This window comes from Gossypium raimondii, chromosome 7, assembly GCF_025698545.1.
Source record: "Gossypium raimondii isolate GPD5lz chromosome 7, ASM2569854v1, whole genome shotgun sequence".
In the NCBI taxonomy this organism is placed as follows: Eukaryota; Viridiplantae; Streptophyta; class Magnoliopsida; order Malvales; family Malvaceae; genus Gossypium; species Gossypium raimondii.
Window position 1 is genome coordinate 3,282,023 of NC_068571.1, and position 18,422 is coordinate 3,300,444.

General features: G+C 33.9%; 3 protein-coding genes and 1 long non-coding RNA gene across 4 annotated transcripts; 1 reads left to right on the plus strand and 3 right to left on the minus strand.

Moving 5' to 3' along the window:
* Positions 1–515: 515 nt before the first annotated feature.
* LOC105771741 (LOB domain-containing protein 16) lies at positions 516–1,591 on the minus strand. Its single transcript, XM_012593147.2, has 2 exons — positions 1,125–1,591; positions 516–1,052 (listed from the first exon to the last, which is right to left on the minus strand). The coding sequence occupies exons 1-2, from the start codon at positions 1,422–1,424 to the stop codon at positions 717–719; spliced, it is 636 nt and encodes a 211-aa protein (XP_012448601.1). The 5' UTR covers positions 1,425–1,591; the 3' UTR covers positions 516–716.
* A 1,698-nt stretch (positions 1,592–3,289) lies between these two features.
* Positions 3,290–5,781, minus strand: LOC105767611 (deoxyhypusine hydroxylase). Its single transcript, XM_012587185.2, has 7 exons — positions 5,552–5,781; positions 5,012–5,145; positions 4,674–4,909; positions 4,451–4,589; positions 4,219–4,345; positions 3,857–3,975; positions 3,290–3,761 (listed from the first exon to the last, which is right to left on the minus strand). Exons 1-7 carry the CDS (start codon positions 5,706–5,708, stop codon positions 3,729–3,731), a joined length of 945 nt encoding a protein of 314 aa, XP_012442639.1. The 5' UTR covers positions 5,709–5,781; the 3' UTR covers positions 3,290–3,728.
* Positions 5,782–13,412: 7,631 nt separating this feature from the next.
* Positions 13,413–15,364, plus strand: LOC105767593 (bet1-like SNARE 1-1). Its single transcript, XM_012587176.2, has 5 exons — positions 13,413–13,563; positions 14,046–14,193; positions 14,770–14,826; positions 14,920–14,979; positions 15,135–15,364. Exons 1-5 carry the CDS (start codon positions 13,550–13,552, stop codon positions 15,222–15,224), a joined length of 369 nt encoding a protein of 122 aa, XP_012442630.1. The 5' UTR covers positions 13,413–13,549; the 3' UTR covers positions 15,225–15,364.
* A 793-nt stretch (positions 15,365–16,157) lies between these two features.
* Positions 16,158–17,090, minus strand: LOC128042344 (uncharacterized). The gene is made up of 2 exons (XR_008197605.1): positions 16,930–17,090; positions 16,158–16,618 (listed from the first exon to the last, which is right to left on the minus strand). It is a non-coding gene; the product is annotated as an uncharacterized LOC128042344 (long non-coding RNA).
* Positions 17,091–18,422: the final 1,332 nt, after the last annotated feature.

The following is an 18,422-nucleotide window of genomic DNA, read 5'->3' on the forward strand; positions in this document are numbered from 1 at the left end:
CACTGATCTTTTGACGAAGATCAGAGTTGGAAGCGTTTGTCACTGTCTAACTCTCAACAAAGAAAAATATAAAAATATACTTATAACATGGGGTTTTGTTCTTTTAAGAACAAGACTGTCAAAGAAACAGACCATACTCTCTTTTTTTTTTCTTCTTTTCAAAGTTTTTAATCATATTTTATACATCCAGTTCAGTTAAGTTCTGTCTTTTCTTCTGTTTCTTTAATGTCACTGCTATTCTTTTTCCCTTCCATTGAGCTCACTTTCAACTAATCATCAATCACCTCCAATTTAATTAATCATCATTGGAATAATTACTATACCTTCTTTTTTTTTCCCTTTTTTTTAAGTGCAAGTAGTGGAGTCCAACAAATGCAATTTTCAGCTTAGTTTTTTTTTTTTCTGTTTATAGTTGTTGTAATGCAAGAAATAGAAAAAAAGGTGATCTCTATGCCAACTTAGCTTAGCTTACATGTTCTTTGTTTTGCAAAATTATAAATGGGATGTGATGAGCTTGCAGACATGAGTCTTTGATTAAATGTCTACAATGGTGGACAGGTTGTAAACCTGAAGATCAACCCTGTGTTGGGGCTTAACTTTTTTGTTCTAGTTTATTTTTTATTGGAAATCAAGATTTGGGTGAGGCTTAAATTTTATATACATAGTTGTTTTGGGGAAGAAAAAAAAAAAAAGAACATCAGCATGAAACTCCATGATCAGTTTCTCATCATTCTAAGGGCAATTGCTTGAAGCTCACCCAAATCACTATCACATGGTGTCTTATTAGGATAACCATGGAAACAAAAGTCTTGTAAGCTTTGTATTTCTTGCATATTCATGTTGTCAGCTGTGTGGTGTTCAACTTCAACCGAATCAAGAGAGCTTTGTGGGGAAATTGGATTGTTGGAGCTGCTTGGATAAGATAGAAATGAAGGGAATAAACCAGAAAGGTGTCCTTGCCAGTACTGAGTACCGTTGATGTGATTTGAATTCATGCCAGTTTGAGCTAGTTGAGCCTTGACTTGCATTAATTGAGCTTGCAGGCATTCCACCTATAAAAAAATGGTTGCATATGTTTGTTAAACTGTTAAGAGATGATCAAATGGGAGCTTCCATAATTTTACCTGTTGTTGCAAGGCGAAAATATGAGCAACACAACCATAAACAGGGTCTCTAATCCTTGCTTGAGCTTCATAAGCAATGGTGACAACCGCCTCACAACGATCATGAGCTGGGATGTGCAACAATAATTTGGAAACATTGCTAGCACCAAACACTTTGTGAATGGCTGCAAACCTTGCAGGGCCTTGTTCTGAACTAAAGTAAGGTGCAAATATACAGTCTGTGGCACATTTTCGTCTCAAAAACTTGCATGCACCGCAAGGGGAACCAGGTCCTGTGGCAGTACTACCAGATGATGCCATGGCAAGTGAACTAGTTTGGGATAAAACAGAAAAGAAAACAAAATGCAGAGAAGTAGCTGGAGATCAGGGATAAGTGATATAAATATGTTAAAAATTTGCCAAAGCACACGAGTACACTAGGAAATAGTGCCAAAAAAAATCGGGTTTTGGGGTTTAGGGTAGGGGGAGAGGAGATCCTTAAGGGGCACAACAAAAGGGGGTAGTCTTATAAGAAGTGTGAATGGGGGGACATTGATGGTCATCATGTAGGGTGTCTAAGGAGACATTTAATAATGGTTTATGCAACATGGGTTTATTATTTTAATGGTTTAGACCAATTTACTATCTTATTTAGACTGCTTTATATTTAATTGAAAAAAAAATAAAAAAGGTAAATGTATAATGGAGTTCCTATATTAAGAGTTAGATTGTATTTTGTCTCATTTATTTAAAAAAATAGGTAAATTAATCCTTATACGTTAAATCAAAGAGCAAACTATTACTTTTTATTGAAAATTTCATTCATTTCTACTGTTAAAAATTGACGTGACTGACAAAATAACTAAACAGATATATATAACATGTCACATGTACCTCATTCTTAACAATAAAAATGGATGAATTTTTAACGGAAGGACTAGTTTGATGTTTGATCTAACGTATAGGGACTAATTTGTCCACTTTTTGAGTAAAGAGAGCAAAATGCAATCTGACTCCCAGTATAAGGGCCTCCATGATACTGTTATCGAAAAAGAATAGAGTTCCATAAGGATTATTAAATAAATCTTTTTAAGAGATTGAATAATGTTTTTAAAATTGAATTGTTGACGAATAATTTAGGTTATAAGTTTGCCATCCAACTGGTTTAATTAAAAAATAAAAATAATGTCAGTTTAACTGATTTATATAGATTATTAATCTAATCGGTTCAATACCATTTTCTAAATCGACTCATTCCAATCCGGTTCAAACTGAATTTCAATGAAGTGCTATTTTATGACACCAGGAGTTTGCATGCAAGTTTACATTAAACTAGCCGCTTCTCATTTATTTCATACAAGAAGTTAGGTATCTGGTAGTGTTTTAGATGATTTTTAGTACAAAGCTTTTCATTTTTCTTTTCTAAAATAGTCCGCCGATCGCCGCACCTTGGAACTGCTGCCCTTTGACTTTGTCGCTTTGTAGGCGCTCCTCTAATTGCCACACGACCTATCAACATTTTTGAAGATTCATTACGAGTAATTTTATATAATATCTATCTGAAGAGAGAGTATGATTTATGAACAGAAAATTTTAGAGCTAAAGTGAGGGTCAAAAGAAAATCAAGTAATGAAATCATAATGGCTGCTTTTCTCGTTGAGAGAAGATGAAGCAGAAGGAGATTCTTTAGCTTTTGTTGGTGTTTGGAACCTGTAAATTTGACTTTGATTTACCTGCTTAGTGCTCTTCTGCCTAAACTCCTGTCTATAAAATTACTCTATTAATAACAATCTTTATCTTTGTTTATATGATTACCAGATTCTTTTCATTCTCTTTGGGGTCATTTTTTTTTTGGTCGGTAAAAGGGTCTGATTCAATGTTTATTGTCACCAATACACGTTATTTCCTTGCGAATTTTACGCATATGAAAAGCTTTCTACACCACACAACAATTTATATTATATATACCATTCATATGCTAGAGTTCACAGATATGCGATATAATATATAGATAAATGTATGTATGCATCAGCAATGAACAGCAAACATGGAATTATATCAATCAACCCAAAAAGTCTAAACCCAAGCAAAACAGCTGGAACCATAAGAAAAAATGGCCTAAGAACAACCATGCAGCTACATCAATATGACAACATGCAAAGAAAAACACCCCCAAAGACTCAATGTCAGCCAAGAAAACACAAAGCATAACTAAGATAAAAGGTTCATCATTCCCTAACACAGGAAAATGGAGTTTTGCATACAAAATATCATAGTTCTGACTTCATCTTCCTCACTCGCTAGCTAAGCCTCTGTCACCACATCACAGTTTTGACTTCATTTTTCAACAAACTGGTTTTGAAAAGTCTAAAGCAGAAACAAATGCTTTGGGTTGTTCCCTTTCTTTCAAGTTCTAAACAAAAGGGACATCTACAATAACTTTGCAACTTCATTTCTTTCGGTATTTGTCTTCTGGCTTTTTTGACAATATAATCATTACCTGTGGTGAAAATTTTGTAATTTGCGGCAAAATGGAGAAAATTTTGCCCAAATAAGATGATTATATGTTGTTGTACTTTAGTGTTTCAGCTTCTGTCTTTTCCCTAGCTCATGTTTTAACCAGATCTAATGCACCACAGGAGTTTGCATGAAGAGGAACTGCATACAAAAATGATTAGGATTGTCATCATCAGAAATAAAAGACTTGAAATAACAATCATGCTTGATTTAAGTTAGAACTGTAAGTTACATGCCTCAAATGATTTTCCTGCTCTCTCAAATTCCAGCATGCTAAGAGCGACTTCACAGCTCTGTGAGACAATGGGCTCAGGATCCCTAGCAAATTCCTCAAGAAGTGCTACACTTTGATCATCTACAACATGGGCACAATGTGGAATTCAATTAGACTAACCCAAGAAGTCATAACAGCAAAGATGAAATATTCATAAGCCACAGCAGTAATCCAAGAAAGTGAAAAAAGAGAGCAGATCTCATTGCTCAGCAGTACTTATTGCCTATCCCTTACGACAACAAAAATTGGCCCATGAAAGTCGCATTATCAACCCTCACAGAAAAAGCAGTTTATGTCGGCCTATTAGCATCACATAGTCATTACCTGCAATGGAACCGAGAGCTTCAGCAGCTTCATGTCTAACCATTGGGTGCTCAGTCTCATTCCTGAGTATATTGCTAAGTGCAGCTGAAGCAGCTTTATTTTGCAATTGACCCAAGACATAAGCAACCTGCATTGTAGCAAGTTGACAAACATAAAGATCCCTCTGGTTGTAAAGGAAACACATTAAGGTTGCATAAAGACTAAGACATTGATTAAAATAACACTGTCAAACCTCATGCTTCAACAAAGCACTTTTGGCCCCCAAAGAATCAATAATGGCAGAAACAGCTTCCTCTCCACCATGGTTCCGAAGAGCAAAGAGAGCTGAATACCTCTCATACATGCCTCTTGCTTCATCCAACAGCACCTCCCTTAATATTAGACAACATTGTTAAATAGCCTAAACAATAACATGGAAAATTTAAAGTTGCATCCATCACCAATAATGAGAGTACCTAAGTTTATCAACAGATGAATGAGATGAAGCTGGTGCAGCAGGATCAACTGACAAGAAGGGTGACTTTTCTGTCATGGATGATTTGTCATCACTACCATCGAATTTTAACTCCTCAATTCGCTGGAGAGCCAGTTCGCATGTTTCACGGACTTCTGGAGCAGGGTCTAGAACCAAACTATTCTTCAAAAGAGGAATGTTACTCTCCAAACCAATGGCACCAAGTGCTTCAGCTGCCTGTAGCACAATAACATATGAACAATTTAAGGAAAACAGCCATTGTAGAACAGAGATAAATACAATACATAACCGTAGAACAACAGTGTAATATGAACCAACCTCATGACGAACGATGGGATGCAAAGAAAGATCATTTAGAACTACTTCCAAAGCAGGAATAGCTTCAGCATCTTGCATTTGACCCAATGCAAATGCAGCTTCATGAGCCAACAAATTTGATGAATCCCTTGTCGCTGCAAGAACATAGATTGCAACAAAGATTAGACTATTCAGTATGGTTAACACTTAACAGAGCAGAATATTTTACTATTATTAATTCATTGATAAAGTTACCATTTACTCGTTTTATTTTGTGGGATTTTCCAAATATATAATCAATAATTGCAACTAAACCATAGAATTTATCCCAGATCAAGTCACACTAATTCCCATCTATCTATGCATTTTCTACATTAGTTTGGCTCCAAATAAAATGATGCAAATGGAATCATAAAAATGTACTAAAAAATTGAAGTAATTACTCTTCCGTTTAGCATTACTTAATTATATATTCACTTAAAAAACACACATATCCTCAGGCAGAAACTGAACAAAAGAAAAAGACGAATAGAGATATGTAAAATTAGGAAGCGCATGGACCTTGAATGAGAGCGTTGCGGGAGGCAGGGCCTTTGAGGTTGCGAAGGGAGAAGAGAGCTCGGAAGCGCTCGGATATGGGTTGTGTCGGGTCAAGCAACCGGTCGCATAGAAATTTCTCCATGTCGGATGCTGATACGCCGTCGACCAAGGAACACATGAGCGGGCGATGCAGATCAGTTGGCGGACCCTTGAGAAGTGGCTTGGAAACGACGCGAATCGAGGTCTGGGGACTAGGATTCTTTGTTAAGAGGGAAAAAGATTTGGGTAAACTAAATTGATAGTCACCAACTATTAGTAAATTTACTATTTAGTCACTTAACTATGAAAAATTGCAAAACCTCACTCCATTATTCGATTTTATCTTCTTCTTTTTTTTTTTTTGGCAACTTTTAAAATTGATATACTAAAAATTTGACCCTCAATTTTCATACATTATGTTGTTCTAATTTTAATTCTCAAAAATTAGCTCTTTATGTTTAAACATTGTGCATTTTAGTCCATTATTGCATTTTTTTTATGATCATCTCATCGAAAAAGCTTAAAAAACAATATTTTAACTAAATTTGATAGAAAAATCAAAAAATAGAAACACCCAATATCATAATTTTTACCTTCTCATTCTTTTCTCTTAATGCTCTGTTCTCACCATTACATAAAAAATTTAATGATTGAGATTATTCTTCTCCAATTTTATAAGATTTAAGCTTGAATTGTTTGACATTAATTCATGCGAGCTGCTTTTTTTGTTGTTGTCATTATCGTTACCCTCTTCGACAAACATAAAGAATCTCGTCACTTGTTCACTTAACCTAATATTAAGAGGAAAAATGAAAACCATATTTGAAATCATCAATGTTTGGACCTGAAGATGCAATACGTTTAGCTAAGTCTGACAAACGAATAAGATTAACATATCGGGGAGCTAGAGTTCAGATTAGACCCATCCATGGGTCAGATCACCCAGTACGAAAATCTGTCTGAAAAGTGAGAGGGTTTGAGTAAAAATATATGTCCGAAAAATAGGCTTGGCCAAAAAATAAGGCTCGTTTAGAAAATGGGTCGAGCTTTGGGTAAGACTTTTTTGGTCCGAGCTCGGCCCAGCCCGAATATGTAAAAAAAATGCTATTTTTTAATTATTTTGCTACTATTTCACTATTATGTTGCTACTATTTTGTTATTATTGTTTGGATATTGTATAACTCTTGTTTTATTGTTAGCTTTGTTACAATTTTAGAGGTATTTGCTTGTCAAGTTGCACCTATTTTAGTATTATTTAAGTATACATATTTTTTAATTTATTTTTAATTTTTTGGGAAACATTTATTTTAATGTTTTTAGTATTTTTGATCTATTATATTTTTACAAAATTATATAAACAATTAATACGGATAGCCCTTGCCCAGGTTTTAGTATTTTCATCCAGATTGTACTTGAGCAAAATTTTAAACCTATTTTCCGGGCAAAACTTAGGCCTAGAAAACGAGCCTAAAATTTTTGGTTGGGCTTGGACCAAACTCGGCCGGACCCAGTTTAGATAAAGTTGTGAATAAACTCACATTATTAGTTGTTGGAGCAGACATCAAATCATGGATTTCCTCAATAAATGAGAGAGATTAAAGTGTTGTCACTTCATCCCTTTGCGATGTTGTCCTGTGTTTGACTCCGTGGAAAATTGAAAAACAACAACAAATAAAATACCAAAATTTTGAAAAAAAAAAAAAACCCAATTCAATTACTCAAAAGTAAAAACTATTCACTCCGTTAATTTAACCTAAAAGGCACATAGTTGAAGATTATTTAGTTTAATAAAATATAAAAATATTCAAAAAATATTTTTGTTCTAATTTGTAATTTACACATGGTGAGTTGAATTATTTTTCATGTAAAGAATATAATAAATTAAGGTAATGTATAAATATTAAGGGTTAAATTGTTAATAATTAAAATTAGATTAACACAATTTGTAAACGTTGAGAGTTAAATTTATTTTTATGCTGAATTTAAAAGTTTCCATGCTATCTTCGCATTGACTATTTAACGGTGGTAAAAAATATATGAATAATTAAGTGACGATTTTATAAATTTTAATAATCAAGCGTCTAAAAGAATTTACTAATAGTTAGATGACTATCGATGTAATTTACTCAAAAGATTATTTTAACTTTCATACTAAATACAAGGAACAAAATACGTTTAGGATTTTAATATCTAACCCGTGTAAAGGACCAATAGTCCTTTTAAATTTTATCCAAAATTAAAAAATTGATTCCATCCTTCCAAATTAAAATCCGATCGAATTCGATATGATAATAAAAGTTAATAATCTAAATTTGTCCAATTTAAAATTCAATATTGTTAGCTTAAATAATCACATATTATCCCGACACTCCATCCAACCCCCCTTATCTCCAACCATACTTTGTCATGCATCAGTCAGTTAATATAATGGACACATTTACATAGATTTCACTCATACCTATTGGGAAATGTGTCCTTATTGTAGTAAACATGTAATTATTTTCTACGTATTTGAACGATGAATAAATAAATTTCACATTTCATTGTTATGTTTTTTTATATTTATGTCTTTCATATTTTGCATGCATAGCAAAATTGTGACAAGAAAATATTAGTTCACTGATTGTCTAAGTTCAAACTAATGATAGGTGGCACTGTAGGAATGTTTACATTGCGAGAAAGACAACATACTTTAGTAGATAATCTAAAGGAGTCCGTAATCTTGTAGAAGAATCAAAGTGAGCATTTGATTCAAATACTGAGAATGATTATTATGTCGTTTACAATTCCAATTGAGGAGATGGTTAGTCTTGGCTATCGGAGCAGTTGGCTTTACGGGTAAAGACATAAATGTATTCATTGGTAGAATGATACATTGGACTAGACCCAAGATGAATTAATTTTGAATCCGTTTGTGAATTAATTCACTTGTGACATTCATGGTGTGATTTACCTAACTCCTGAGTTAGTCACTAACCATGCGTATGTAACTCATGTGCTTCAATCATGGTACTTCTTGTGGACTGACTCTATGATTAAGTAATTGTAAATTATCGGAACGATGCTTTTGGACATAACCTAATTGTATATATCCGATTGGTCTCACTGCTAGCTCAACAAAAGATTGATCGGATTGCATTTGAATCAGAAGAAAATTCTATGACTTTGGAAATAATTTAATTGAGTCAATTTATTCGATTTGAAATTAAATTGGGCGATCATAAGAATTGTTCAACTAGAGAATTTGATTAAAGAATTTAAAAAAATTAATTTGAAAAATCTGAGTGATTTTTGGAAAAGTTAATTTTGATCAAGTAAAATTAAATAAATTGAATTAATTAAAATTAATATGATATTTTTGGAAATTAATTTTCAAGTCAGACAATTGGCCCAATGGATAATTGAATTTGAAAATTGGACCTGAGATTATAAATTGGGCCCAAGAGCTCAAAATTGAGACCAAGACCCAAAAACTAGTCGAGTCGAGTTTGGTATGTGAAATCGGGCCGACCAGCTGGACCAGACTAGTCGGGCCGTCACTGGCCCGGACTGATCCGACAGAAACCAAACCAGCTTGGGGTGCTGGCGGTATTCCAGTGGTTATCAAATGATCGGCGGCGGCGGTTCTTTAGTGGGAAGAATTACACTCCTACTGGGACTATACAAAAGAATTTGATTTTAGATTAACTATTCCAAAAGCAATATTATTTTAAAAGATTTAATATTAAATTAAATTTAATACTTATTTTAATAGTATTTTATTAATTTAATATTAAAGTGATTATCTTAATATTAAATTTAATTTAATATTTATCTTGTAGATAAATATTATATTAATTTAATATTAAAGTGACTAAGTTTAATCATAGTGAACTCTCTAAACTCTCCTATATAAAGAGAGCCTTGGGTCATTATTTACACACTTAAAAAGTTGTAAAGAGAAAATTCATTGAAGAAATTATTTTAGAAAATTTATAGAGATATTTTTTCTTATTTACAACTTGGCCTAAAAGTTTAGAGAATTTACGAAATTACCTCACTTGTAACTTTTGTAAAAAGTTTTCTGATTCGAAGCGAGCCCAGACTCGGCAGATGTGAGCTTAAGGATAGCAAATAAGACTATTTGGTTGAAGCATTCATCCTAGACAAATAAAAAAGGTACAATTTTGATTTAGTGTTTATTATTTTAGATATCATACCAAGTTCTTGTTTTGGAAAATAAATTTTAAAACTCTGATTTTTCCATAAATTTATTTTTAATCGTGTTTTCAAAACCCGGTTTTCCAACAATACCCTTAACAGAATCTTATTTCCCAACACATAATTTTCCATACATGCTTACTACACATCGTCATTTCAATACGTGCATACATATGCTTCATAGTAACACACAAACATACATACGCGCTGCAACTCCTCAAGAAGATATGCTCATCTATATGGACATCAATTGTGTAAAGAATCATTGTAAGATGACGTGCAGGAGACGGGTCTAGAGAGTCACTAGAGACCTACCTTTACCTCAGCCTGGAGCTTCTGTTTCAATTGTCCTTCCCAATTCAGCAGCTACAACTGCTTAAAAGATTATGAAATTTCCATTAGAATCCCATTTATAGATAGTTTACTAATGTTTCAACTACGTATGACCCCCATGCAGGGCCTTCCACTCACACCCTACTGTCCTTACACCTTTTAACATCCTTACTCTTCAACAATCAACAATTATAACATACAAGACTATAAGACTTACTAGAAAGTTAAATAACGAGGTCTTAGCTCTATTTTAACGAAGAAGAAGAGAACATTTAGGTTAGAAAGAAGAACCTGAACATTGAGTAGAAAGAAAAACCATTTGGAATGTCCCCCTCCCTTTAATAAATATATATACCCCTGGTCCCCTTGATTTTCCCCACCAAATCTAGGGGTAGGTAAAAGAAAATATGGCGAAGATCTACTTTACTATTGATCAATTATGGAGAGGGTCAGATCAATCAAATTGACTCCCAACAAATCCCATTACAAAAACCAACTTGAACAGTGCTCATGCAAACCGAACGTACTATACTTTGGAGCGTATGACATGATCTTAAAGACAATTAAGTCTCCTACAACTTTCTCATACACTTGCTAAGCTCTTTGTGCACATCCAATACTCTAGGACATGCTCTTCCCTAGGCGTACTTTTTCTTGGGTGTATTCTTTCTTTACTTGAAGACGTCCTATAAATAAATCCTTAGATACCGCTAACGGGAGGATACTTTAACGATAGTATGCGTCAATACTCTAACTCACTAGCAAGTTAGCAGAATAGCGGATTATACTACCACAGTGCCAAAATAATTTACATACATACTTTACTCAACTTTTTGGATCCGTCATTTTTGGGGTGTGACATGATCAAAATACAAGCCTACAAAGATTAACTAAATGTTATCAATAAAAAAAATGGATCTTTTGTCAACTCATTTAGTTAAAAGGTAAACATAACACACTTCATAAAAAATGGATCTTAAAAATAGAAAGTGTGTTCTATTTACCTTTTTGTTTGATCAAGATTGTTTGTGTTTCTTCTAGCTTTTGTCAACTCATTGGATCTTTTGCTTAGCCAACTCAACTTCTTTTGCCTCAGCATAATGTTGGTCTTCTCATGAATAATTTTATCAACCAATTAGTTAAAAAAATTACAAGTTTATAGATGAATATACTACACTTAGGGCACCAAATCCAACAAATACTACCTCACACAACATCTAAGTTCAACATGGCGTAATCCCTCAATGTACGATGTGTCATTTGTCTCGAAGCGCTAAACTCGCAAGAGTGGGTCCTCAAAAATTGGACTATGCTTCGATGGATAGATTTATGGCCAATCCTCTTTTAGAAATAATCCTCGTCTAATGTTGTTCAGCGTCCTCTCTAGCTTGGGATTAAATGAGACTAGCATGTTGTTGCTCCGATTCATACACTGAGTAATTTTAGCCACAAGAAATTCAAACAATTAAAACAAAGAAATAAACAATAATATAACAAAAGAGAAAAAAACAGTGCACAAAAGAAAGTAAAACGTTATCTATAAATCTAGCTTTCACTAATTATCTCCCTAACAAAGCATGTAGAAATCAACACAATTCAACTTATCACACACACAAATCTCCCCGAAAATGGCACCAACAACTTGATTGCTCGCCACATGTATGTATACCGAGCAAAGAAAATTGTAAGTAAATAAACGTGAAGTGTGGTACTCTGCGAGTGTGACAGGTCATTTGTAATACTTATAAGTGTACAATGAAACACTTAGAACATGCAAATAAGGGGGCTTGGTTGTTGCGAGTAGTAAATTAGCTTGAAGATGTGAATCGACAATTATGATGTTGTAACCGTGACTTGATCGTTAATGAAAAAGGTTATTGAGATTTTTGAATAAACATAATGAATCGAGGAAGATGAGAAACTGAAATTGCCTTAATCAAGCGGAAGGTTAGTGCTTAAAGTTACTAAAAGTGATTGGAAGGTAGTTGTTTGGAGTGATGATCTAGGTTCAAGATTTTGAGTATTTGTGATGGTTAGACTAGTTTGATTGGTGAGAGAATCCTTGACTTTTGTTAAAAGGGATTCCTATAGACAATACCAATTATTGAGGTCGATTTTTGAGGAAAATGATTTGGGTGACGAAGTTGGTGTTTCAAGGTATTTGTAAGATAGAAAAACAAATTAGAAGGTATCAGAGTTGATCTTCCAAGACACCTTCCGATGCTTAAGCCCGTAAACTTTGAAGAAAATAATTTTAAAACGTGCATAATTTGAAGTGTGTCATACTTAGTCAATGTTGTGGTTTAAGTTATTTATAAATTTGTGACGCCTACTAAGGCATGATAACATTATGAGCTTTACGTTTCATCCTTTGTTAATTTGTTTTAGGACTAATGTAATTTTTGGCCCCCAAATTTGACAATGATGTCTACTTTGATACACATATTTTTCTTGTGTCATTTTAAGATTATGTCAATTAAGAAAGTATAAGTGCCCGAATTATGTAAAAAAAAAAGGAAAGTTAAAAGAACATAAAAGAAAAAAATTAAATTGCTCAAAAAAATGGGGACCAATTCTAGAATTTAACCTAAAATTTTTGTTTAAAATAATGATTTAACATGCCACGTTAGCTTACTGTTATACCGTTAACAATAATTAACGGTTCAGTGACTAAAATGTTACAACACGATAACGTAAGTGACTAAAACATAACGTTTCAAACATAAGTGACTAAAATGTAACCTGAGACAAAAAAATGACTATTTTTGCAATTTACCAAAAAAAAATACATATATGAGGTTTAAGTGTTAATGATGGCAACAAAGTTAGACGAGGCAAATATTATTAAATCTATCACTACTACCATTTTCATGAATATTCGATACATCCATCCATCCTCGCCTCATTTCGTTTCAAATTAATTTTTTTTACTTATCTTTAATATTTTCAATTTTTTTAAAGTTAAAAAAATATTTAAACATAATTCTTAAAAAAACATTTAAATATAAAATATGAAATTTTTTCATATTATATTATTACATTTTTACATAAAAATAAAATGATTATTTCATATAATAAAAGGAGTCGAGAACCCTATGTGATGGCCTAATGGTCGAAGGTGTTCACGGCTCTAGGTGTGACTTGGATTCGAGTTATGTTAGTAGCTTTTGTTGTTCGGACTTTACCCTATTATTGTAATTAAAAATAAATAAATAAATAAAAGGAGTGGAGACAAGACAAGTAGCTATCCACTTTCCAAAATCCATCTGGTTGGGTTTTACCATCCTATTTAGTATTCAGCAACGTAAAATGTAAATCATCAAATCAGTATATTTATTTATTTATATCTTACTATTTTGCTACCATAGCCGGGAAGGAAAGAAATCCAGTCCTTCTTCCTTTTCAAACACAGAAAAAAGGGCTTTGATTCTCCTATTTTGAAGAACCATGAATCCTCGAAGGTCAGTTCAATCTTCATTCTGCCATTTTTCTTTAATGTAATCAATGCTTTGGTCGTCTAAAATTGCTTGCTTAGATCTGTTCCTGATTTATTCGCATCTGATCAGTTTTTTGTTTTTGAAATCCTTGCCTCATTTACCTTGCCCCATTCCATATGATTTTTCAATTACTCTGATATTCCGCACGATTTATATCAAATTTTGCTTTGTATTTGAGAAAGGATCAGTTTCTTGTTTATGTTTATCAACTCTCAGGGCTTGTGATCGAAGCAGGTATTGCCATTATAGCTACGTTCATAGATCATAATTTTCAATCATCCATCTTTCTAAAAGCTGAAATTTCCTATCTAATCATATAACTAGAACCATACGACTGCACTTTGATTGTTAATTTTCATTATGACCTTGGTTTATGGATTCTATCCTTCATATGAAGGAAGTTATTCTGACTGTCTAATTAGTATAAAAGTCCGCTTTGGATGCAGGGACATGCGTAACAGCAGAGTTGCACTCTTTGATGGCATCGAGGAAGGTGGCATAAGGGCCTCATCTTCTTACTCACATGAAATCGATGAACATGAAAATGAAAGAGCAATGGAAGGATTGCAAGATAGAGTCAATCTACTGAAGAGAGTAAGTCTGATCGTGGCTGCCGAACGGAGCCCGTCTATCTTATGCCATTACTAGTTCAATTGTTTCATTGTTTGTTTCTATTGATGCCATATATAACCACTTAACGAATTAGAGTTCTTTTAGCATTTTACCCTTGTCTTGGGATGTTAGACTCCTTTTATTATTTGCGACAGAACGTTTCTTTTATATTCTTTAGTTCCTATTCCTTCCTGTTGTATCCTTGACAAAGCAAAGGAGGGGCTGGGGGGGGGGGTGATCCTGAAAGTCTATTTTTAAAGAGCATTAAAGGTGATAAGCTCCTGCAAGTATAGCAGTCTTTTGGAGAAATCTGTGTTTTATTTTGGGTGAAGGTTTTTTTCCCTATTATTCAAGTGTTAAGGATTTGTCATGGTTAGGGGTATATTTCAATCTTGAATCCTGATTCTGTGACTTGTTAAATGAAATGATGATATCTTCCAAGGTAACGGAACTGATAACAAAAACTAAGAATATATACATTTATGTCCTGAAACTTATGTTTTTTACTGTAAACACGAATGTTATGCAAACGTATTCTGATAAATGCCACTTCAATAGCTGTCAGGTAATATACATGAGGAGGTCGATAGCCACAATCGCATGCTGGATCGGATGGTAAGTATGCAGCAGCAGTAAAACTGTCTTTTTCTGAATATTATTGGTTTTGTCACAGCTGATGTTAGTATATGGCACATGGTTTGCATGTAGGGAAATGATATGGATGCATCTAGGGGAATACTCTCAGGAACTATGGACAAGTTTAAGATGGTATGTAAACTAGATAACTTTTTCCCTTTGTGATTTTTGTGCAACTTCTTTTGCTTTCAGCTTTAATTTCTTACTGATATTTGAGCATGGATGTTGTTGATAACTAGTACATCAACTGTTTCATGCCATAACAATGAATTCAATCTGCCTCTCAGGTATTTGAGACCAAATCAAGCAGAAGAATGTTTACACTGGTGGCATCTTTTGTGGTTATTTTCCTTTTCATATACTATCTTACTAGGTAACTGGTCTACGGTGTTTTTGATACAGCTGAGAACTTTATGTGACAATTTGTAAGACCCTTTTTATACATGGATACTGAAATGTGCTTCCGACATGTAAGATATTTTCGTATGTTTATATGAAGATTTCTTGGTATATCAAACACAGGCCTTGGTGGGCATGGACTATAGTTAGGAGCTAATGTCTCTTTAGCATCCTCCAACATAAATAATTTGCATATATCTTCTTCCTTTCCTGTCTATGGCCTAAGATCCGAATCTCCGGCTATCTGTAACTGTCTTTTAAGTTCCAAACTCTGACTTGGATCTGGGCTAATGATTGGCGACTAAAAGTTAACCAAGGTTAACATTTATTTAAGTTATACAACATGGTTTTTCAAGAGTTTAACTATTGGAAGAAGCAGCGAAATTGCAACAAAGAAGTGCATTACAGGACTAGACCTGTCCATGGGCCGGGCCGGGCCGGGTTCGGACCGAGCTCAGAAAAAATTTTCGGCCCGCCTCCTAGGCCAGGGCCCAGCCCAAAATATGGGCCTAAAATTTTGTCCAGGCTCGGCCCGGGAAAAATATCATAAGCCTGAGCTCGGCCTGGCCCGACCCATTTTTAAAATAAACATTAAAAAATTATTTTAAAAATAAAAAAAATTTATTTTAAAAGTATTTTAAAAATAAAAATAAAAAATAAAAATAAAAATAAAAATTTATTATATTCGGGCCGGGCCGGGCCCTGGCCAAAAAAGTGGTGCCCGAGGCCCGGCCCGTTTTTTTGCCCAAGCCCATATTTCAGGCCTATATTTTTACCCCAACTCTCCCATATTTTTGGCGGGACGTCGGGCCGGGCCGGGCCGCTCGACCCATGGACAGGTCTATACAGGACTGCATATATATGCTGCAAGATCGTACTTTGGGCTATTATATCATATACGAGATACTAGATTCCATGAAGTTAAGCAGCCACTTGTATTTATGATTTAACAAGATCTTCCTACAAATATAATGGACCTTCCCGGAAATTTCTATTTTCTAATTTTAGCTGTAATAGGCCCAATTTCCCAGGGGGCCATTCAGAATAAGCAAAAAAAAACCAAAAAATAATAAATATAATAAGAGTCTAATACAGTCCAGTATTACAAATTTAAATCCAAGCCCGGATTACATTAAGCCTCAAACCCACTAAACATCAGTCCAAAAATTAGCCCAAACAATTAAGGTCCAACACCTAATTCTACCCAAACCCTAAATGAGCCCAAAATACTAAACAACACATGGAAACCTAGAAGATCTAGGCGCGGCAGCCAAGCCCTCGCACGCGCGCCGAGCCTCTGCTGCCACACATGCTTCTCCCCATGTGCCAGGCGCCACGTCCGCTACCTCTGTACGCTAGCTGGTCTCCGTACCTGCAAAAGACGAATGAGCAGCAAAACAGAACAAAGGCAAAAGGGAGTAGCAGTGCGGGATTGACAGCAAATAAATAAAAATGTAAATTTTATTCTTTTGTCTCTATTCGGCTATAAAAAAGGGCCGATTGAAACTTGTAAGACACATGCAATCAGAATACGAAAATCAAAAAACACACCAAAAGGTGATTTTTGGGTTCTTTTTCTTCCTTTTTATTTTTCAGTTCGTTTTTTTTTTCTCTTTTGTTTTGAGACCCCATCGTTTGTTTACTGAAGAAGTAAATGGAAGTAGTGAAAGAGAAAGGGCGTACCTCGTGACCGGATCTGTTGCTCTTTCTCCGACATCATCGGAGTTTGGGGCGTGGTTCGGAGAGTCTCTGAAAGAGACGATGAACATTGAGCGGCGCCGAGAGAGAGAGTTTAAGCTTAAAAAAAATGAATGAGATAAAAGTGTAGGTTAGGTTTTCTTCTTGTTTTTTTGCTTTGTTTTAGTTTTAATCGCAGGATTTAAAACGGCGCCGTCTGATGACCAAACCCGAGCGGTGACCCGACCCGGGAAGGATCCGCGCTCTATGGGTCGTTTGGTTTATTTAGTCAATAGGTCCTTATGCGTTTACTGAGATGGCGATTTAATTTCTTTAATTGTTCGTAATTTGCATCGTATATTTAACCTTATTTTCATTTAAATCCCTGGTCAAACGGCGCCGTTTAAAGTCTTCTTCCTTGGTTTCTAAATTGCAGCGAATAGGCCTGACCCGCGCAGTGACCCAAACCCGGGGAGGATTCGTGCATTTTGGTTGTACGGTCTATTTGCGCAGCAGGCCCTTCTACATTTTATATGACTTTGATTCAAATTTTTTATTTATTTTAATTTATACCTTACTATTGATTCGGATTTCAATTGAGTCCATGTTTGAACTGTACCGTTTCGAAGATTCTGATTCGTATGCCAAAGGGGATTTGCGCGTTAAATTGCTATAATAGTCCCTTCAATATTAGTCAGTTCTCATTTTCGTTCGATTGCACATTTATTTTAATTCAAAATTTGTCTATTGTTTTGTCCTTTTATTATTAAATTAACTAGTTTATTATTATTTGCTACTATCATTTTTTTTATATATAATCTTATTATGGTTTCTATTATTTTATGTTTTTGTATATTATTACTTAAATTTTACAAATATTTTATTTTAAACATTTTTCATATATGTATATACAATTGACTATAAAAGTTCACACAACAGCATTCCATGATCCTTTCCTATACGTATACATAATTTATGTTGAAGCATTTTATTGTACATATGTATACGATATAATATTATTAATTTCAAATGGCAAATTTTACTTATTTCTTTTCATGACATAAATGCTTTTTTCTTTTAAATTTTCTATTTCATTTTACTTATTTTGTTTTTTTTCTTTCTTCCTTTTTAGAACGAATAATTTTGTACACATATTTTTATAATTCCAAATTTCTTTTCTCGTTTTTTTTATGATTTTCACTTTATTTTTCTTTTAGATTAATAGTTTTTGAATGTTGAGGTTGATATTTGCATAATGTATGATTGAAATTGTTGTTATTATACTTGCTTATGTTTATTTGTTGTTCATCACTCAATATTGGTGTATCTTTTATATTTGAATCTTGCATGGCGCGTTGCCATTTAATTACGTTACTTTTTTTAAAAAAAATCGTGTTTTAATAAAAATATTAAAATCATCTCATTCCGCAAATTGTCAAAATACTCGATACTCATGATTCTCGAGAAAATTGTGCCCTAACTTACTGGGCTTCAATTCT